Source organism: Ornithorhynchus anatinus, chromosome 2, assembly GCF_004115215.2.
Source record: "Ornithorhynchus anatinus isolate Pmale09 chromosome 2, mOrnAna1.pri.v4, whole genome shotgun sequence".
Taxonomy (NCBI): Eukaryota; Metazoa; Chordata; class Mammalia; order Monotremata; family Ornithorhynchidae; genus Ornithorhynchus; species Ornithorhynchus anatinus.
The window spans coordinates 101,260,882-101,284,098 of NC_041729.1; the positions used below are offsets into that span (position 1 = coordinate 101,260,882).

Genomic DNA, 23,217 nt, shown 5'->3' on the forward strand with positions numbered 1-23,217 from the left:
GCCTGAAAATAGGCATTCCACAGGAGAACATTGACCCAGGGCCACAGACCATCCCTGGGACATCTTTCCCTCCAGATCCCATGGGCATTTTCATTCATTCAGTAGTATTTATTGAGTGCTTGCTATGTGCAGAGCACTGTAGTAAGTGCTTGGAATGTGCATTTTGGCAACAGAGACAATCCCTGCCCAATGATGAGCTCACAGTCTAATCGGGGAAGACAAACGGCAGAGCAAAACAGAGTGAAACAAAAACAACATTAGCACTATAAATAGAATCAAGGGGATGTATACCTCATTAACAAAATAAATAGGGTAATAAATATTATACAGTGCAGAGGAGAGGGGAAGGGGGGGGAAGAGAGGGAGGGGGGCTCAGCTGAGGGGAGTTGAAGGGGGAAGGGAGAGGAGCAGAGGGTGGAGGAGAAGCAGAGGGGAAAAAGCGGGTAGCTCAGTCTGGGAGGGCCTCCTGGAAGAGGTGAGCTCTCAGTAGGGCTTTGAAGGGGGGAAGGAAGAGAGTTCGGCAGAGGTGAGGAGGGAGGGCATTCCAAGACAGCGGTAGGATATGGGCCAGAGGTTGACGGCGGGATAGGCGTGAACGCTGGACAGCGAGGAGGTGAGCGGCAGGGGAGCGGAGCGTACGGGGTGGGCAGTAGAGAGATGGGAGGTGGGGTAGGAGGGGGCAAGGTGAAGGAGAGCTTTGAAGCCAAGAGTGAGGAGTTTTTCTTTCATGCGGAGGTTGATAGGCAACCACTGGATGGTTTTAAGGAGGGGATTGACATGCCCACAGCGTTTCTGTAGGAAGATGATCCAGGCAGCGGAATGAAGAGTAGACTGGAGTGTGGAGAGACAAGAGGAAAGGAGATCCGAGAGGAGACTGATACAATAGTCCAGTCGGGATATTATGAGAGCTTGTACCAGCACGACAGCAGTTTGGATGGAGAGGAAAAGGGCAGATCTTAGCAATATTGTGAAGGTGAGATCGGCAGGTGTTGGTGACGGATCGGATGTGTGGGGTGAATGAGAGAGCTGAGTCAAGGATGCCACCAAGGTTGCGGGCTTGTGAGACGGGAAGGATGGTCGTGCTGTCAACAGTGACAGGGGAGTCAGGAAGAGGACAGGGCTTGGGAGGGAAGATGAGGAGCTCAGTCTTGGACATCTTGAGCTGTAGGTGGCAGGCAGACATCCAGGAGGAGATGTCCTGGAGAGAGGGAGAGATACAAGCCTGAAGGGAGGAGGAGAGAACAGGGGAGGAGATGGAGATTTGGGTGTCATCTGCATAGAGATGATAGTTGAAGCCTTGGGAGCGAATGAGTTCACCGAGGGAGTGAGTGTAGATGGAGAACAGGAGAGGGCCAAGAACTGACCCTTGAGGAACCCCTACAGTTAGTGGATGGGAGGGGGAGGAGGGGTCAGGAGGAGCTCAAGTTGTTATTTTTATGTTTTATAATAATATTTAAGTGCTTACTCTTTCCCAGGCACTGTATTAAATGCTGTGTGAGGTTTAAGATAATCAGGTTAGACACAGTTCACGTCCCACATGGGGCTCAAAGTCTTAATCCCCATTTTACAGATGAGGTAATTGAGGCACAGAGAAGTGAAGTGACTTGGCCAAGTTCACCCAGCCAAGTGACTGTCCTCTGACTCCAGGCCTGTGATCTTTCCACTAGGCCATGCTGCCCCTCACCCCTTCCATCTAAACTGACACTTCACTCATCAAAAAGTGTTAAAGAAGATAAGATATCTACTAGGTGCTGAAGGCATTTACAAGACCATGGAAAAAAGACACTGCCCTACCTGCTAGGAAAATACAGTCTAATGAAGGACATAAGCACACTCAGGTGACAAGAACATTCCTAGGTAAAGATACACAAAGTCAAATACAAATTAAAGAAAACAAGTACAAATGCAGAAATGAATAACAAAGGATAATTAAGGTGGCATTTGTTAAGCACTTACTATGTGCAAAGCACTGTTCTACAAGGTAACCAGGTTGTCCCATGTGGGGCTCACAGTTTTAATCCCCATTTTACAGATGAGGTAACTGAGGCACAGAGAAGTTACGTGACTTGCCCAAAGACACACAGCTGGCAAGTGGTGGAGCTGGGATTAGAACCCATGACCTCTGACTCCCAAGCCCGGGCTCTTTCCACTGAGCCACGAAGGTCCATCTCCCCATAAGTGCGTACTATGTGCAGACACTGTTTCAGCTACCACCTGTCTGGAGAGCACCATCCTGAATGCTCCTGTATACAGAGCCCTGTACTGACTGTCTACAGGGTTCAGAACATTGAACTGAGCACTGAACTGATCGTCAGAGCTTCGTACTAGATACATATGTGAGATCCCTGCCTTGGAATGTCTTATGAAGACATTAAATGTTTATGCCTGTGACCTGATTTGGCCTGAAGGTATTATTCATTCAGTTGTATTTTTTGAGCCCTAACTTTGTGCAGAGCAGTGTACTAAGCACTTGGGAGAGTACAATCCAATAATAAAAAGACACGTTCCCTGACCAGGGTAGCAGATGGGTTCATTAGGGAAGCTTTGTGTCACGGTTGGATTTTCTGGAAAGTTTTGAAGGAAGAGAAGGGAAAGGATTACACTTCATGGATACTGCTTTTAGTTCCTGCAGTTGACTGCTGGTGGGTCCTTCTAGACTACGCTGCCTCAACTGTAATGGGGGCCATTTTCTAGTGGTAAAGTCATCATGTGTCACATCATTCATTCGATAGTATTTATTGAGCGCTTACTATGTGCAGAGCACTGTACTAAGCGCTTGGAATGTACAATTCAGCAACAGATAGAGACAATCCCTGCCCAATGACTGGCTTACAGTCTAATCGGGGGAGGTGGACAAAAACAAGACAACTTAATTGCAATGAATAGAATCAAGGGGATGTACACCTCATTAACAAAATAAATAGGGTAATAAAAATATATACAAATTCCCTATCACCATAGACAATACAGCCCTTTCAGCTACCTTACTCTCACCTCTTCCAGGGAACTAGTATGTATATGGTGACTCCACAGAAAAGCCAAAGATTCTGGCAGCGCTTGGGGTCTATTTGAAAAAAGTAAACTGTTTTCTTATAACAGAGCAGCATATTCCTGACAAACCCTGATATTTCTTACATTGAGAAACTCTTGAAATATTATATACCTGCCTTGTGCATTCACACAACCGTTCCACCCGGTACCACGTCACACATTAGCTGAAGAACATCTTCTATTGCTGCCATATTTTCCATCCAAAACATAGAGCAGAAACACAAATTATCAAAGAATTGAGGGTCCAGGGCCACATCCTCAATCTAAAGGAAGTCCCAGTCTAAAAGCACAGAGGTAACTGACTTCAGACCGGCTGAGCGGATGAGGAGATTGCCGATGGTTTCTGGCCCAGTGCACTTAGACCATGGTGACCTCAATAAGGGAGAGAGCTCCTTGTCTCCTAGCCCTGTTGCTTGCTGACTGGTTATGATGATGATGATGGTGGTGGATTTGCCTAACCGGAATGGTGAATGAGTTTTCATCTTACATAAGGAAGTTAATTCTAGCATTTGTGGTCTGCGCAGCACTAACTTGTGCTCTCTGTTGCATGCTGGTCATATTCCCGCTAGGGCATGGAGTCATATATAGGACCCATTTATGGCCACAGCTCCTCACGTTAATGACCGAGTTTCCTGGGTCATGTTAGCCAACTATTTTCAGGATTCCATCTAGGTATGTCCAAGTAATAATACTAATGGTATTTCTGAAGCGCTTACTATGTGGCAAGCATTGAGCTAAGCTCTGGAATTACCAAGGTAGTTCCTTGGTCAGAAACCTTCAGCACTGACCTCTGAGGGCAAAACTTTGGGAAGTCATTCGGGTCTAGAACCCAAGTGTCTTGATTTCCAGAGCAGAACGCTACCGGTTGAAGCATCCTGTTGCTCCTTGGTTACCCCTCTGTCTGTTCAAAGGTCTTCGATTCTGAAGTTATGGTTTTTTTTAAGTTCCTAAGGACCTAAGTGAAACTTTCCCGGGTTAATTCAACTCCTTGGTCTCTTTGACCCATCCAGTATGAGCCGTATCATGGTTTGACTATGGGATTGTCTCTTTAGGAAAGATCTTTAAATCCCGATATATTTCAACATGTATCGCTTTCTATTTAGAAAAATGTCCAACTTTCATCACATAAATTGAAAGAATGCTTTTTTTAATTTCCAAGTTTGAGAAGGGAATGGAAATCCATAATCATGAAGAGCAGGAGAAAGCCAAGATTGACAGGTCCCAAATTTCTCTCCCCAGTCAATCAATACATTCATTTCATTCCAGGATTAGACCCAGAGTTCTTCCACCCCAGGACTCTTTTTCAGACAGGATGTTTGGAGGACCTGTGTGTTGCCCTACTGGACACTCATATCATCGTGGTTAGGAATAGCCCATCTATCACTCTTAATTCTCAAATTTCCACCCATAATTTTCCATTTAGCCATCCATCACGGGCCCCTCATCAACTAATCAATACAAACCCTTGTGGAACTTCCCGGATCAGCACCACAATACACCCAGCCCATGATTCTGTTTCTGATAGCAGCATCAGGACAAATGTGTAACCTTGTGTACGTTGCCATCTTAAACTTTTACCTCTGCCCTCGATATCCCTAACTTTCCCAGCACAGATCTCTCACTTGGCAAATCCATCTAGAAGCTTCTTGAATCTGATAATGTTTTCACCTGACCAATTTCAGGGGGCAATGAGTTACATATGTTCTCCTGGGGCGGGGCGGGCCCTCCTGGCCGGGAGCAGACCCCCCGACCCCTCTGCCCGCTCTGCCTGCCCCTTGAGTAGGTAAGCCGAGCCACCCCAGCGGGCAGGGAGATGACCTCCTCCCTCTCCCCCTTCTCCCCTTCCTCCTTCTCCTCCACTCCTTCCTCTTCACCATCCTCCTCTTCTCCTCCCTCTCCCCCTTCTCCCCTTCCTCCTTCTCCTCCGCTCCTTCCTCTTTCCTCTTCACCATCCTCCTCTTCTCCTCCCTTTTCCCTCTCTTCCTCCTCCTTTTCCCCACCTCCTCCTCTGCTCTCCCTCCTTTTCCCTCTCCTCCCCTCCTTCCTTTTCCTCCTCCTTTCTCCCTCTCCTGCTCCTTCCCTTTCCATCTTATCTTATTCCTCCTCCTGCCCCCATCTTCTCTTCCTCCTCCTTTTCCTCCTGCCCCTTTTTCTCTTCCTCTTCTTGCTCCTCCTTCTCTTCCTCTTCCTCCATCTCCTCCTTCCTTTTCCTTTCTCCTTCGGCATCCTCTTTCTTCTCTTCCTCCTCCTCCTTCTTCCAGACTGAGCTCCCCTTTTCCCTCTGCTCCCTCTTCTCCCCCTTTCCCCTTCTCCCACTTCCTTCACCTCTCCTCAGCTAAGCCCTCTTTTCCCCACTTTCCCTCTGCTCCTCCCCCCTCCCTTCCCATCCCCTCAGCACTGTACCTGTCCGCTCAACTCTATATATCTTCATTGCCCTATTTATTTTGTTAATGAGATGTACATCGCCTTGATTCTATTTATTTGCTGTTGTTTTAGTGAGATGTTCATCCCCTCAATTCTATTTATTGCTATTGTTCTTGTCTGTCTCCCCCGATTAGACTGTAAGCCCATCAAAGGGCAGGGACTGTCTCTGTTACCGATTTGAACATTCCAAGCGCTTAGTACAGTGCTCTGCACATAGTAAGCGCTCAATAAATACTATTGAATGAATGAATGAACATGTGTTCACCACGTTCCCCTTTCTATGTTTTGTAACTGGAGAGAATGTTAGTTTATGTGGCTAGACATTCAGAGAATTCCTTGTTCAGGAGGAAATAGCCACAAATTTTCCTTCTAACAATGTTTTATGTACTTCAATCTGAGATTTAGATTTGGTTAAAGCATTTTAAGACGAGACTGAGGTTCTTTCCGACAACTCAAACCTGTATATAAGCCATTGTATATTCTCTTTCTTGAAGCCACTTTGCGTACCTTTCAACTAACAAATGTTCCGGAACACAATCTGTAGGAAGAACCTTGAGAAACAACACGGCCTGTGGAAAGAGCACAGACCTGAGAGTCAGAGGACCTGGCAGCTAATTCTGGCTCAACCAATTATTTGCTGTGTGACTCTGGGCAAGTCACTTAACTTCTCCGTGCCTCGGTTTCCTCAACTGTAAAATGGGGATTAAATCTTACTTCCTAATCCTACTGCCTACTTTTTAGACTGTGAGCCCCTTCTGGGAGACAGAGACTGTCCAATGTGATTAACTTGTCTCTGCCCCATTCCTTATAGTATTTAAGTGTTTACTGTGTCAAGCGCTGTTCTAAGCACTAGGGTAGATACAAGGTAACCAGGTTGTCCCAAATGGGGCTCTCAGTTTTAATCTCCATTTTACAGATGAGGAAACTGAGGCACAGGGAAGTTAAGTGGCTTGCTCAATGTCATACAGCAGACAAGTGGTGGAGTAGAGATTAGTCATTCATTCAATAGTATTTATTGAGCACTTACTATGTACAGAGCACTGTACTAAGGGTTTGGAATGTACAAATTGGTAACAGATAGAGATTAGAACCCATCTCCTCTGGCTCCCAAGCCTGGCTCTTTCCACTAAGGCTCACTACTTCTTAACTAATACCAGCACTAATACATAATACTAATACACAATAACAGTAACGATAATAATTATCAGCCTTGGAGTCTGGACTGTATAGCTAACATTATAATTAGGTGAAATATTTTCAGATGGAAGAAATCTTCAGTGTCCTTCAGAGAGGACAATCCGGCCTCTCCTTGGCTTTTTGGCAGTTCAGAAGAGAGCTGATAAAACACAGCCACTTAAGCATGAACTTCATTGTATAAGATGTCACTCAAAACACAATGGACAACATCGAAACCATAATGGGGCTCCTACTTTAGATCTAATCCTCCCAGCTACTAGTGCGTCAGATTCTTCCTCCAAATATGTACTCCAAGGCACTACACTTCAAAACCTGAGCCGAGCTGGGATCTGAACTTGGTTGTCAAGTTTCCTTCTTACTCTCTGGGGTTTGTTTGGCCACTTTAGTAGATGTGCTACAATATATACAAGATAATCGAGTTGGACCCAGGCCCTGCCCCATTCAAATGGGACTCACAGTTAAAGTAGAAGGGAGACTTATCATTGAATTCCCATTTTACAGATAAGGAAAATCAGGCGCAGATTTGCCCAAGGTCCCACAGTAGGCAGAGCTGGGATTAGAAGCTATGCTGCTTCTCTTTACCAGCAATAGATTTGGTTGAAGCGAACCTGGCCTCAAGGAATGAATGTAACCATTTATAATCCTATTACTGCAATGTTTTCCTGAACAGAAGCCATTGGGGGACTGGGTGTTCTGAGGAACAAAGTGTCAGAAATCCCCAGAATTTTCAAAGCCCTATTACTACTAAAGATGATTTTTTCCAGAAGTGGCCATGCACACTTTTTACACATGGAGATCATACAAGACCTATTTTGTTTTAAAACGTAATTTTCTTCTCCAAATCCTCAATTAACAAGACCTTGTAGTAATCTCAGATACCTCAATTATGATATGAAATGTTGGATCACTACTCATTCATTTCATTCAATCCTATTGACCACTTACACTGTGCAGAACACTGTACTAAGTGCTTAGAGAGTACAATTAGGCAACAAATAGTGACAATCCCTACCCAACAACGGACTCAGGTACTACTATTTTGTTTTGGCTTTCACCTGACACCATTTTGCCATATTCTGTCATAACCCAATTCCAAGATCCTCCTCTTCCTCATTCTCCCAGTCTCTCTTTCTGTTCCTCCATTACTCAGCCCAGTTTTATGAGAGCTTATGGCTACTCTTCCAGCCACCAGAACCGATTTGGACTAACAACTCTCTGTCAACATTTGTTTCATTTCAGTAAGCATTTCTGAACTGCAAACATCTCCCTGGAATCCTCCCATAGAGAAACCAAACCATGTTGCATGGCAGGCTGGATTAAAATTAGTAGCGTTCTTCCTGTCAATGATAACTGCAAATCACAAACCTTATATTCTAATATGACTTTGGCACACACCAAGACGAAGGAACTGGGACTTAGCAACCAAGTAAGCAAATCTCAATTTTCAATTAAAAAAAAGAGAAGACATGAGTGCAGATATCAATCAAACAATCCCCAGTGGTATTTATATAGTTCTTATTGTATTGGGAGAATACAATATTAGATAAGCAGCATGGCACAATATCTAGAGCCCGGGCTTGGGAGTCAGAGGTTGTGGGCTCTAATCCAGCTTCCGCCACTCATCTGCTGTGTGACCTTGGGCAAGTCACTTAACGTCTCTTGGCCTCAGTTACCTCACTTAACTTCTCCGTGCCTCAGTTACCTCATCTGTAAAATGGGGATTAAAACTGTGAGCCCCACGTGGGACAACCTGATTACCTTGTATCTACCCCAGCGCTTACGACAGTGCTTGGCACATAGTAAGCACATAGCAAATACCATCATTATTATTATCAGATCAGGATAACTCTCTCTCCCTCCTTGACTTGAAACTGGATCAAGGGATTCATTCATTCCATGTATTTACTGAGCATTTACTGTGTGCAGAGCACTGTACTAAAAGCTTGTATTGTACTAAAGAGTACAATACAACAATAAACAGACACATTCCCTGCCCACAATGAGCTTACAGTCTAGTAGTGGTGGTGGGAGGGAAAAAGTTGCTAGTGAGTGTTTGACACCCCTCTTTGAAGCCTGGGAGACCTTATGGTTCTCGCAGCACAAGTTGCTGATTCGGGTCAATATATAGACAAGGTCACCGCCAATTCACTTTGTGACCCCTGGAAATCACACATTGTGCCTCTCCTTCTAGACTGGAGAACTCCTGGAAATTATTCTGAAGCATTTGGCTCAGTTCATTAGCATTTATAAACAACAGCCCCAGTCGATCAGCAATAGGATGGACCTATAGTCTGGGGGAGAGAAAATTCCACTTGGAATCTGTACCTAAGATGGGACCCTAAGTCGAAATAGAAAACATTAGCAGAGACCATTCAAAATAAAAGGACATCAAGTGTGTTGTGTTCAGCAAGAGTAATGACTGGAGAATTGGCTTTTGACGAGTTACCCCTTTCATTTAATTGCCACAAAATATTTATATATTATCCAGGGTCCTTATTTTGAGTCATGCTTTGCTGCTGGTTCTCCTGGTTAGACATAGAGCTTTGAAAAATGATTCTTCACTGATCATATTAAGAAAAAGTATCAAGCCAAAACATTTTTGAAGAAATAAAAACAAAGGCTTTAAACTATGAAGGTTGTTGGTTTAAATAAAGCTCTGCATTTCCAGATCCTGCAGTATTAAAAACAAATTCAATTGTAAATCAAAGCAAGCTGGAAAATTAGGGACTACAGCATAGATCACACAGAACACTTTAAAGAAAGCTGTAAATCGGGTAAAGGAAGTTAGCCATAAATTGATGAATAAAAATCAATTTTCATGAATTAGTATCGGTCACAAACTAATGAAGAATTTCCTGCATGTATAGAAACTGAAATAGTGACTTTAGGAACCAGCTTGCAAATTTTGATTGGAATTTGGACTGGAAATAATGAGTATTAAATCAAACACAAGTGCTTGAAGTTGTGTGGAGCCATGATATACACACAACAAACCTTTGGGGTTTCAGTAAGACTGAGATCTATCATCTACAGGATTTAGGTACTCACAAATTGAAGGTTTTCTTCCTCCTTTCAAATTCCAAATGGAAGAGTGATGAAGACACCGACAGAGAAAAAACACATTCTTAAATTCTCATTAGATAGTTTCTTATGCCAATCACTATTACACCTTCTAGTCAAAGGTCCTCAAAACGATGTTTCTTCCAAAATAATGTGTTTGTGCATAAAACGTGAACCCCCAAAATGCAATCTACTAGGAAATATTATGGACATATGATTCAGTCTGAAAATATCAATAGTTTCAAGAGGGTTTTGCTTAAATGCATGGATGATGAATCGCTTGGACTGTAAGCCCGATGTCCGCTCAACTGTATATATTTTCATTACTCTATTTATTTTGTTAATGAAATGAACATTGCCTTGATTCCATTTATTTGCTGTTGTTTTAATGAGATGTTTATCCCCTTGATTCTATTTATTGTCATTGTTCTTGTCTGTTCGTCTCCCCCGATTAGACTGTAAGCCCGTCAAAGGGCAGGGACTGTCTCTATCTGTTACCGATTTGTACATTCCAAGCGCTTAGTACAGTGCTCTGCACATAGTGAGCGCTCAATAAATACTATTTAATGAATCAATGAATGGAATAGGGACTGTGTCCAACTTGATTAACTTGTACCTATCCCAGCACTTAGAATAGGGCTTGCCACATAGTGTTTAACAAATACCATAATAATAATAATAATGATGATGAAGAATTGAATAGATTTTATTTGATAGTAATGTTAAGAATTCTAGAAGACTAAAGAGGGTTTTAAATTCATGGATAATAGATTCCAGGTGGGTTATTAAAGATGGCTGATGATGCATCTCATTGCCCTGAGATTGGATGACCAGGAGGGCAAGCATTAGGCAGCAGTGTCTCTATCCTAGAAACAGAAAGAATCCTGATAAATTCACATACAAAATATCTCCCTTTATTAGCAGGTGGGGGCTTTTGGAAATGAATTATGTGTATAATTTCTTTAACTCATCACTCATTTTAATTTTGTAGAGAAGGTCCATATTTGAGTTGGATTGAGTGCTCACTACCTCTATTGAAGCTAAGCGTTATCCTGTCTACACCAAAATGGTGATTTTGTTTTTTCATCGTCCTACCTCCATCCTACTGACAGTGGAGGTGGATTCAGAAAAGTCTCTAGAAGGAGGAGCTGGGGAGGCAAAGGGAGGGGGGTATGAAGAGTGAAGGGAGAGTGTGGGTAGGACTGCAGAGAGGTGGGATCCTCCATTAATAGATGATAGTTGCTTAGTATATTTTTTCCAAATCAATCAGTGGTATTTATTGAGCACTTAGTATATACAGAGAACTGTACTAAGCACTTGGGAGGGTACAATACAGTACAACATGCTCCCTGCCCATAGTGAGATTACAGCCTAGAGGATTATTATAAAGATCAAATATTATACAGGAAATATTTGTATTCTGAGAATTATCAATCCCACTGATGGTTCCATAAATATCAAGATCAGTACACATGGTGTGAGGAAGAGCGCAAAAGAAAACTCTGCAGTTTTCACAGGTCTCTAAAAATAGAGAAGCAGCGTGGCCTCATGAATAGAGGATGGGCCTGGGAGTCAGAAGGTCCAGGGTTTTAATCTCAGCTCCACCACTGTCTGCTGTGTGACCCTGGGAAAGTCACTTAACTCCTCCGTGTCTCAGTTACCTCATCTGTAAAATGGTGATTAAGATTGTGAGCCCCATGAGGGACATGGACTGTGTCTAATCTGATTAACCTGTATCTATCCCAGCACTTAGTACAGGCACTTAGTAGGCCCTTAACAAATATCATTTAAAAAAAATCAATGAAACATGAAAATCAAACCCTAAGAAAGAATCTGTCTGGAAATGTTTCTCTTCATTGTTATTTTGTACACTCCCAAGCACTTAGTACAGTGCTCTGCACACAGTAAATGCTCAGTATATGTGATTGAATGAAAGGATAAAATACTCAAACACTTGTCTAATTAAATAGACCCAAACAGTGTTTCATGGGGGAATTCAGCAACACACATTCATCTGGACGTCAAAGTCGAAGTTCCCTGTGAAATCCGGGGTCTAGCATAGGAATGCTTACTTCTTGGTCATCCAGAATCTCTAGAATGTACCTTATCCTTGGAGTCAGCTTAGACCCACTCAGAACACAACTCATTTTTTTCATGTCCCTGGGGGCTCCATTGAAAAAGTTACCAGGTTGTCAAAGAACAATCGGTAATAAACTGTGGAAAAATGGTGTTTCTACTCATGTCTACCTGGGCCTAGAGCCCAGCCTCTAAATAGTTCCTAAATGAGAGAAATAAACTGATCAGTTATCTCCTAATGGAATCCACCCAGGCTAGAAATTTGAGGTATAATAATAATACTATGTGTCAAGCACTGCACGGCTTAGCGGAAAGAGCACGGGCTTGGGAGTCAGAGGTCGTGGGTTCTAATCCCCGCTCCGCCACTTGTCAGCTCAGTGACTTTGGGCAAGTCACTTAACTTCTCTATGCCTCAGTTACCTCATCTGGAAAATGGGGATTAAGCCTGGGAGACCCATGTGGGACAACCTGATCACCTTGTATCACCCCCAGTGCTTAGAACAGTGCTGTGCACATACTAAGTCCTTAAGTACCATTATTATTATTATACAGGATAATCAGGTCCCACATAGACCTCACAGTCTTATTAGGAGGGAAAACAGGAATTGAATTCCCATTTTGCAAATGAAGGATCTGAGGAACAGAGAAGTAAAAGAGAAGACAACATGGTCTAGTGGATAGATCATGGCCCTGAGAGTCAGAAGGACCTGGATTCTAATCCTGGCTCCGCTACTTATCTGCTGGGTGACCTTAGGCAAGTCACTTTACTTCTCTGTGCCTCAGTTACCGCATCTGTAAAATGGGGATTAAGACTGTGTCCAACATAATTAGTTTGTTTCTACCCCAACACCTAATGCGGTGCTTGGCACATAGTAATTGCTTAACAAATACCATAAAAAAAAAGAAAGTTGCCAGAGGTCGCACAGCAGAGCAGGGATTAGAACCTAGGTCCTCTGACTACCAGGCCTGTGCTCTTTCCACTAGACGATGTTGCTTTTCTTCCCACTAGGCCACATTGATTTGTTCCAGCTCACAGGAAGCATCTGCACAGTTTGGTTTCCCTTCTCTTCCTGCTTTCTTATGCCTTCCTGTTTTCATTTTTCTTCCAGAAAGAGTGAAAGATAAAGCTGCAAAATCTTCTTCAGTCCCAAAAGATAAAGGTAACAACTTCAGTTCAGTGGTAAAGCTGAGAATCCATCATCTGAACATCCTAATGGCTCTGGGATTCTTGAGAGGAGCTTTGCATGCAAGCTTGTGGTATAATGTACCAGTGTTTCACTTGTGCTTTGGGAAACTGCTGTATTTCTTAGGTTTTCCTCTCAGATGAATAAAAATGTGTATCTGATGTTGGTCACTACCGAAGAAACGTGACACTTCTTAATGATTTGAGTCCTTAGGAACTGGTCAGTGGTGATAATTACTTTCGATAATAATCTCCACTAGTGATAATTACTATTGAGAAGCAGCGTGGCTCAGTGGATACAGCACGGGCCTGGGAGTCAGAAGGTCATGGGTTTTAATCCTAACTCTGCCACTTGTCTACTGTGTCACCTTGGAGAAGTCACTTCACTTCATTGTGCCTCAGTTACCCCATCTGAAAAATGAGGATTGAGGCTGTAAGCCCCACGTGGGACATGGGCTGTGTCCAACCTGATTTGTTTGTATCCAACCCCAGTTGTGGCACAAAGTAAGGGCTCAACCAACAACAAAGTAACAACAATAACAACAACAAAATAAAATTATTATTATATCTGTTGCTCACCGTTCTTGATTTGTGTAGTATCTGCATGATTGACATCTGAGGTCCAGAGGGTGTCCCACTCTTTCTCTCCCATTTGCCACCGGAGGGCCTGGGCTCCAGGATTTGTCCTGAGGCCAGCTTGTGGAATAGGAGTTGGGAGAGGGAAGTAACAAAGCTAAATAATTTTTCTCACTCAGTAGAAGCACTGATGTTCTGGATTAGACCACTGGTCTATCCAATCCAATGTTCTGTCTCAGATGGTGGCATAAAAAGAGTCTTGGGGAAACTATGTGCTGGTTGACTTCCTTGACATCCATTCCCATGGTTACTGATGGGCCATCCAATATGCACAATTACCCCTTTACTAACTCACTGTTACTGTCTCACACGTGGTTTCCCAGGATGAACTCAGGATTAGGAATGATTATAATAATAATAATATTTTTTAGCACTTACTATGTGCCAAGCAGTGTACTGAGAACTAGACTAGATATAATGCAATCAAATCAGTCACAGCCCCTCTCTGGCCCATTTTGGGTTTACTGTCTTAGGTGGAATGGAGAACAGATCTTTCATTTCCATTTTCTAGTTAAGGAACTGAGGCACAGATCATGTAAATGTCTTTACCACAGTCGCTTAGCACTGATTCTATTTAAATATGGTATCCAAACCTTGAGTTTACACATAAGGAAATATGGCTCACTTTAGATAAGTAATTTTTGGCCACCCAACTTTTAATCCTGATTTCCATCTTGAAATTTTTCCTGCAACCAAACCTAGGACCTCTAACTTTAATTTTAAAATCTGACTGGGGATATTTTCAGGTTCCGATGTCATTACTCTTAAAATTACATTCATATTGATGCTTCTTTCGGGATCTGAGTGAAATGAACTAGCAAAGGATTATTGTTTTATCTAACATGAAAATGAGTTTTCTTTTTCCTCACCATTTGCATTCTTTACTAGAGTCCTGGTAAAACACCACCTTCAAAAATGATATCTCACGTATTATTTAATTCTGTCCATATTTAAATAGCAGTCTCCTTTTCTTTGCAGTCATGTTTTTCTTCATCTTCCTTAGCTTCCCGTAATAGTAAATGTTTCTTTCTAGAGCCCAGAGTGAAAGATGTGACAACTTCAGAGTCTATTAAGGGGAAAGACATGAAGACTTCGGACCCCGTGAAAGCCGAAGATGGTAAGATGTTAGAACCTCTCAAAGCAAAAGAAGGGAAGGCACCAGAACATCTGAAAGTGAAGGTTGTGAAGACTCCAGAATCTCTCAAAGTGAAAGATGTCAAGACCTCAGGATCTCTCAAAGTAAAGGAGGAGACGATTCCAGAACCTGTCAAAGCAAAGGCCCTGAAGACTCTAGAACTTCTCAAGTTTAAAGACGAACCGAGACCAGAACCTCTCAAGACAAAGGATGGGAAGACTCCAGAACTTCTCAAAGCAAAGGCCCTGAAGACTCCAGAACCTCTCAAGGAAAAAGCTGTAAAGACCCAAGAACCTCTCAAGATAAAGGATGGGAAGACTCCAGAACTTCTCAAAGCAAAGGCCCTGAAGACTCCAGAACCTCTCAAGGTGAAAGATCTAAAGGCCCAAGAGCCACTCAAAACAAAGGATGGGCAGACTCCAGAACCTTTCAAAGTCAAAGATGCAAAGACTTCAGAACATCTCAAAATCAAAGATGCTAAAACCCTGGAACCTCTCAAAGTGAAAGATGTGAAGACTCCAGAACCTCTCAGAGGCAAAGATATGAAGACTTCAGAACCTCTCAAAATCAAAGACAAGAAGACTCCAGAACCTCTCAAAATCAAAGATGGAAAAACTCCAGCTTACCTAAAGGAGAAAGGTAATGATTTATAATGCCAACTATTTGTGTTACAGAGCTTGATTCTTTCTTTGCACTGGTAACCACAGTTTTAATAGGATATTATCCAGGCTAACAGCTAACCTATCCTATTCAAAATTAAATCTTATGAGAAAAGTGGGTTCACATAACATTGCTTCACTTAAAATCCCGAATTCTAATTCAGAACTACGTTGCTTCTATCAATCTTTTTTTTTTTTCTGATCACCATGCCTTTGGTAGAGTATAATAAAAGGAGAAGATATTGTTCCTGCTATCAAATTGCTTGAAATCTAAGTGAACCCAAATGGTAATGCAATAAGTATGATACCTTTCCCCCCTAAAATAATAATCACATTAATAATTGTGGTATCTAAGTGTTCACTGTGTGTCAAACACTGTACTAATCATGGGCAAATCTACTACAAGTAGATCAGGCACAGTCCCTTTCTCACATGAAGCTCAAAGCCTAAGAGGGAGGGTAAAGAGCTATTTAACCCCATTTTACTGCAGATAATTTTGAGGCACAGAGAAGTTAAATGACTTGCAGAAGGTTACATAATAGAAAAGGTGGGGTGTCAGGATTAGAACCCAGGTCCTCTGACTCCCAGATTTGTGCAGGACAAGCATATAAGTAATTTCAATTGTTAAAAAGTAGAATTTTAACTTCCCAAAAGAAGAATCTCCCATGGTGGCAGTGCAAACCCTCTCCTGGCCTCCCAGAATTTTACTGAACTCTTATTTTGTGTGGAGCACTCTATTAAGCACTTGGGAGAGTATGATGGAATTAGGAGACAAAATCTCTGACCTTATGGAGCTTAAAATCTAGAGAGGGAGATAGACACTATACTAAATTACAGCTAGGAAAGAGCAATGAAATGTAAATATACGTACGTAAATTGTACAGGGCTGGAACAGGGGGAAGGTAATAATAATGATGTTGGTATTTGTTAAGCGCTTATTATGTGCAGAGCACTGTTCTAAGTGCTGAGGTAGATACAGGGTAATCAGGTTGTCCCACGTGAGGCTCACAGTTAATCCCCATTTTACAGATGAGGTAACTGAGGCACAGAGAAGTTAAGTGACTTGCCCATGGTCACACAGCTGACAAGTGTCAGAGCCGAGAGTCGGACCCATGACCTCTGACTCTGAAGCCCAGGCTCTTTCCACTAAGCCACCCTGCTTCCCGTATAAGTGTCCAAGGGCTTAGGTCATGTAGAAGTGCTGACATACCAGTTGTGAGAGGTATAGAGGGGGAGAACAGAGGTGAAACACGCAGTGCGGAGTACACAGTGAGTGCTCTATAAATACCACTGATCAATTGAGTGCTTGATTTGGGGAATGGGAAGATGTCTGGAGGTGATGCTTGAGAAAAGTGATCTGGAAGCAGTGTGAAGTAGGAACTGGAGAGGGGAGAAACTAGATGTGCCTTGAACTGTGAGAAAAATATTATGCCAAGTGACTGGACCAGAATAGCAGCAGTTTGGATGGAGAGAAAGGGATAGATTCTGGAGTTGTTATGGTAAAAGAAGCAACAGGATTTGGTGCCAGATGGAATATTTGGGTTGGATGAGAGGAAGAGAGGAGTCAAGGGCAATTCTAAGACTACAGGAATGAGATATGGGGAAGATGGTGGTGTTTTTCTTCAAGAGATGTTCCCCAACTCTCTAGAAATGGTTTCTGAAATCAAGGAAATCAAGTCTCACTTCCACTTGCCCCTCCCCACTGGGGTACGGTTGAGACGCATAACCACATTTGGGTATGTTAGATGGGAATGAAAGGGAAAAGATCCTCACAGAATCTTCTTTCTCCACTGGGATAAGGCCTTATTGTCAGACCAGTTTCTGTTCCCCGTCCGTGCCTTCACGATCCACTCACTTTTCTGTCTTCTTTTCCTAATGGTGTAATTACATTGTCATTCGGTGAAGGTAGGTATCAAAAGAGACACTGGAGGGAGTGCAACTTCTTGAATTGAAAAAGAAGGAATTAAACTCTATTTCAATTTCTTCCCATTTTACCACAGAGGTTCATCCCAGTGTCTTTCTCCCTTCCACAATAATATTGCAGAACCCTAGCTGGGCTGTAATATGATAGCTACCGATGCAAATCTTCTAGTATTCCAATAGCCTGGTGTTGCATTTAAATGGCTATTTGACATGCTTGAGGGTCCAACAATGGGCTAAATGTCCCGGAGATGAGTGTTGCTGGTTTTTATCACATGGCAGTTAAATTAGAATGGAATCTAATTAAAAGCATCTTAGTTTACCAAGTTACTAACCTGCGTCCAATGGAATCTGAGTTTTCTTTTACACTCTATGACTGTTGAATACCCTTCACCTCTGGATTAAAATGAAATTCATAAAAAGAAAAATGGTTAAATGCTAATAAATCAGATTTTATTTCTAGTTCAAGAGGTTTTGTTGCACGGGATATATTTTGATATTTACTCACGCATTAATATCTGTCCGTTTTTACCTACCTCCTACTACAAAGATCCTTGTTAAAGGAAATGGAGCCAGAGATTTAAGAAAAAAAAAAAAAAGAAAAATCAGATGCTCAAAATGTCACTAGAAGGTGCATGGACACAATTTTCCCAAAAGGATCTAAAAGGCAGGTCACACAGGCTGGATACATTTTTACTGCATTATCACAAATATCACCAGAAATCAATTTCAACTCCTTTTCCTTATAAGTTTATCCTCCTGGTGGATGTCTTAAAGAACTAAGTGGTCAGCAGTTTCATTCAGTAATTCTAAACCAACATTTTCTCTCTTAAAACTGTCCAACATAATGAGGCCTTACCTTCATTTTGCACTAAATTGGACCAGAAAAACTTCTTACTCAGCATACGAGGGGGCAGGGCTCAACAGAGTTGAGGATTTTGGTCTCTCCCGCACATTTTCAGTCTGGCTATCCTAACCAGTCTGCTCTCGGTCGTTGGTGGCAAGCTCAGCTTCATCTTGTTTGGTTATATTCCCTTCATAGCGTTTGGTTGTATTCCCTTCATAGCACTAGATTTTTTTCACTGCTTCCCCTGTTCTCTCTTTTACCATGAATCCAGACACTCCCTGAACTGGTCTCAAAACCCCAAAGGTAGAGAAGCAGCGTGGCTCCGTGGAAAGAGCCTGGGCTTGGGAGTCCGAGGTCATGGGTTCGAATGTCACCTCTGCCCCATCAGCTGTGTGACTGTGGGCAAGTCACTTCACTTCTCTGTGCCTCAGTTCCCTCATCTGTAAAATGGGGATGAAGATTGTGAGCCTCACGTGGGACAACCTGATTAGCCTGTATCTACCCCAGTGGTTAGAACAGTGCTCTGCACGTAGTAAGCGCTTAACAAATACCTACATTATTATTATTATTAATGAAAAAACTGTGGCATGGGTTATAATAATAATTATAATTATGGTATTTGTTAAGAGCTTACTATGTACCAAGCACTGTTCTAAGTGCTGGTATAGATACAAGGTAATCAGGTTGTCCCAAAGTGGGGCTCACCGTCTTAATCACTGTTTTACAGATGAGGTTACTGAAGCGCAGACAAGTTAAGTGACTTGTCCAAAGTCACACAGCTGATAAATGGTGGAGCTGGGTTTAGAACCCATGACCTCTGACTCCCAAACCAGTGCTCTTTCCACTAATCCATGCTGATTATGTGTCAAGCTCTGTACTAAGCACCAGGATAGATAAAAGATAAAGGTCATACACAGTTGCTGTCCCATTTGGACTCACAGTCTAAGTAGGAAGGAGAGGAAGTAATGAATCCCACTTTATAGATGAGGAAACTGAAGCACAGAGACATGAAGTGATTTGTCCAAGGTTGGACAGCAAGGAAGTGCTGGAACGTTCATTCATTCATTCAATCGCATTTATTGAATGCTTACTATGTGCAGAGCACTGTACTAAGTGCTTGGAATGTACAATATGGCAACAGATAGAGACAATTCCCGCCCAACAACGGGCTCACAGTCTAAATGAGGGAGACAGACAACAAAACAAGTAGTCAGACATAAATACCATCAAGATAAATAGAATCACAGATATATGCCCATCATTAATAAAATAGAGTAATAAGTAATATATACAAATATGCACAAGTGCTGTGGAGAGGGGAGGGGAGGGAGTAGAGCAGAGGGAGGGAGTCAGGACGATGGGAAGGCGGGGAGGGGCAGAGGGGAAGAGAAGGCTCAATCTAGGAAGGCCTCCTGGAGGAGGTGAGCTCTCAGTAGGGCTTTGAAGAGGGGAAGAGAGTCAGTTTGGCGAATGTGAAGAGGGAGGGCATTCCAGGCCAGAGGTAGGACGTGGGCCAGGGGTCGACAGCGGGACAGGCGAGAACGAGGGACCGGGAGGAGGTTAGCGGCAGAGGAGCCGAGTGTATAGGGTGGGCTGAAGAAGGAGAGAAGGGAGGTGAGGTAGGAAGGGGCAGGGGATGGATCAGGGATTAGACCCCACGTGTTCTAATTCCCAGGTCCGTGCTCTTTCTACTAGGTCATGCTGCTTCTCTGCTTCAGCCAGTAGGGTTGTGGTGACACACCCTGGCCTACCGTGATCTGTGAGGATGGCTCTGTGGGATTCCAGTTTATGCAGTTCCTTGTATTTTTCTGGGTAATGTAGCAGTAGTACCTGCTGAGGGTCTATTTCCTGCAAAGCACTGTTCTAAGTACTCAAAGAATATGTACAGGTGGAAATTAGATTCCGTCCCTCGCTCTCAAGAGGCTCAAAATCTAAGACAATCGAGGAAGGGGAAATGGAGGAAGTTGGAGACAGATACATGAGGAAAGTTAGAATAGTGAAAATAATATGAGACAAGGATAATGCGCAACACAAGAGCAGCAGGGCATTGTAGCTAAAGGAACAAATAATAATGATGATAATAATAATTGTGGTATTTGTTAAGTGCTTACTCTGTGTCAGGCACTGTAGTAAGCACTGGGGTAGATACAAGGTAATTGGGTTGGACAGAGTCCCCCAGTCCCTAACCCACATGTGGCTCACAGTCTTAATCCTCATTTTAAAGTTGAGGTAACTTAGGCCCAGAGAAGTGAAGTGGCTTGCCCAAATTCACCCAGCAGATGGTGGAAGACTGGGATTAGAACCCAGATCCTTCTGACTCCCAGACCTGTGCTGAAACGGTGGACTAGGGGAAACAGCATGGCCTAGGTGAAAGAGCATGGGCCCAGGAGTCAGAGGACCTGGGTTCTAATCCCTGCTCAAGCTCTTGTCTGCTGTGTGACCATGGGCAAGTCATTTATCTTCTTTGCTTCTCAATTGCCTCAGCTGTAAAATAGTGATTAAATTCCACTCCCCTCTCCATAAACTGAGAGCCCCATGTAGACAGGGTCAGTGTCCAACCTGGTTATCTTGTATCTACCCCAGCGATTAGTACAGGACTTGGACCTTCCTAGACTAAGCCGCTCCCTTCCTCTTCTCCCACTCCCTTCTGTGTCGCCCTGACTTGCTCCCTTTGTTCTTCCCCCATCCCAGCCCCACACCACTTATGTACATTTCGGTCATTTATTTATTTGTAGTGCTATCTGTCTCCCCGCTTCTAGAACTGTAAGCTTGTTGCAGGTAGGGAATGTGTCTTTTTATTGTTGTATTGTACTCTCCCGTGCAATAAATACAAAGCTCTTCACACAGTAAGCGTTCAATAAATATAATTGAATGAATGATGGAGGAGCAGCATGGCACAGACTTGGGAGTCAGAGGATTATGGGTGCTAATCCTGATTCTGCCACTTGTCTGCTGTGTGACCCTGGGCAAGTCACTTTACTTCTCTGTGCTTCATTTCCTCATCGGTAGAATGGAGATTGAGACTGAGCCATCTGTGGGACAGGGACTGTGTCTAACGTGATTTGCCTGTATCCACACCAGTGCTTAGTACAATGCCTGGCACATAGTAAGCCCTTAACAAATACCACAATTATTATTATTAAATGCTTAACAAGTACCATTTTAAAAAAAAAAAAAGGAGCAGGCATTTCAGGCTCCCTGATGCTTAACCCAGTCATCCCACCAGTCCCAGATGCAATCACAGCTACGGGCCTTCCCAACTTTCTAAACATCGAGAAGGCTTCGTGCTGAAAATGTGGCCTCTCCTTTCCCTGGCTGGAGCAGAGGCCAAGGGGACTCCCGGTGCTTTGGGGCCGGATCCACTCTCCCCCACACAGCAGGCCCTGAGCCCTTCCTCTGTCAACTCCTGACACGCTTTAACAAGAATGCCTTTCTTGTTTATGGTACTGATTTATTCTTCTAACAGGTAAGAGTTGCCCTGAGATGATGAGCACGGGTGACAGGACATTGATATGCTGTCAGAAAGTGGAACCCTGATATGTGGAGTGACTTTTAGCATCCTAATTTGACACCGAGCTCACAGAACACCCACTTTCTTAATCATGATGGGCACCTGGTCCAGCTGTTGCACAGAAGAGCATCTCTTAGGATAAAGGACAATTCCAGGAGGGAGGCTCACTGGCCTCTGGGTATTATTAATGAAATATGCTTATTTATTTACTTCTGGATAAACTGAAAATGTGCACAGAATGATGCTCTATATCATGGTTTGCTTACCTCAGTCGCCCAACTGAATAGGATGCCTAATGATTGTAAACATAGTTGCTTGGGCAGTCGGTGACATTTCAATCATATTTATTGACCGCTTACTATGTGCAGAGCACTGTACTAATCCCTTGGTAGAGTACAATATAACAAATTTGGTAGACATATTCCCTGCCCACAACAAGTTCACAGGCTGTCCTGTTCCCCCCCAGAGACCTCCGATCTTTTAATCCCATCCAGTTTTCTCGATTTATTCTCCATTCACAAACTAGCTTTCATTCTATAGTATTTATTGAGCGCTTACTATGTACAGAGCACTGGATTAAGCGCTTGGAATGGACAAATCGGTAACAGATAGAGACATCCCTGGCCTTTGACGGGCTTACAGTCTAATCGGGGGAGATGGACAGACAAAAACAATAGCAATAAATAGATTCAAGGAGATGAACATCTCATTAAAACAATAGCAAATAAATAGAATCAAGGTGACGTACATCTCATTAACAAAATAAATAGGGTAATGAAAACATATACAGTTGAGCAGACGAGTACAGTGCTGGGGGGGAGGGGAATGGAGAGGGGGAGGAGCAGAGGGAAAGGGGGGAAAGGGGGGTTAGCTGAGGAGAGATGAAGGGGGGTAGAGGGGGAGCAGAGGGAGCAGAGGGAAAAGGGGGAGCTCAGTGCGGGAAGGCCTCTAGGAGGTAGTGAGCTCTAAGTAGAGTTTTGAAGAGGGGAAGAGAATTAGTTTGGCAGAGGTGAGGAGGGAGGGCGTTCCAGGACCGCGGGAGGACATGGGCCAGGGGTCGATGGCGGGATAGGCGAGAACCGGGGACGGTGAGGAGTTGGGTGGCAGAGGAGCAGAGCATGCGGGGTGGGCAGTGGAAAGAGAGAAGGGAGGAGAGGTAGGAGGGGGCAAGGGGATGGAGAGCCTTGAAGCCTAGAGTGAGAAGTTTTTGTTTCATGCAGAGGTTGATAGGCAACCACTGGAGGTTTTTAAGAAGGTGAGTGATATGCCCAGAGCATTTCTGCAGGAAGATGATCCGGGCAGCGGAGTGAAGAATAGACTGGAGCGGGGAGAGACGGGAGGAAGGGAGATCAGAGGGCAGGCTGACACAATAATCCAGCCGGGTTATTACGAGAGCCCGTATCAGTAAGATAGCCATTTGGGTGGAAAGGAAAGGGCGGATCTTGGTGATATTATAAAAGTGAGATCGGCATGTTTTGATGTCGGATCGGATGTGTGGGGTGAACAAGAGAGCCGAGT

General features: G+C 43.4%; 1 protein-coding gene across 1 annotated transcript in view; it reads left to right on the forward strand.

Moving 5' to 3' along the window:
• Positions 1-23,217, forward strand: part of LOC103170379 (triadin-like) — a 192,661-nt gene that overhangs the window by 63,643 nt on the left and 105,801 nt on the right. The window contains exons 9-10 of the mRNA XM_039911187.1: positions 12,918-12,968; positions 14,661-15,401. Coding sequence (XP_039767121.1) covers positions 12,918-12,968; positions 14,661-15,401 — 792 coding nt within the window. The remainder of the gene's footprint in view (positions 1-12,917; positions 12,969-14,660; positions 15,402-23,217) is intronic.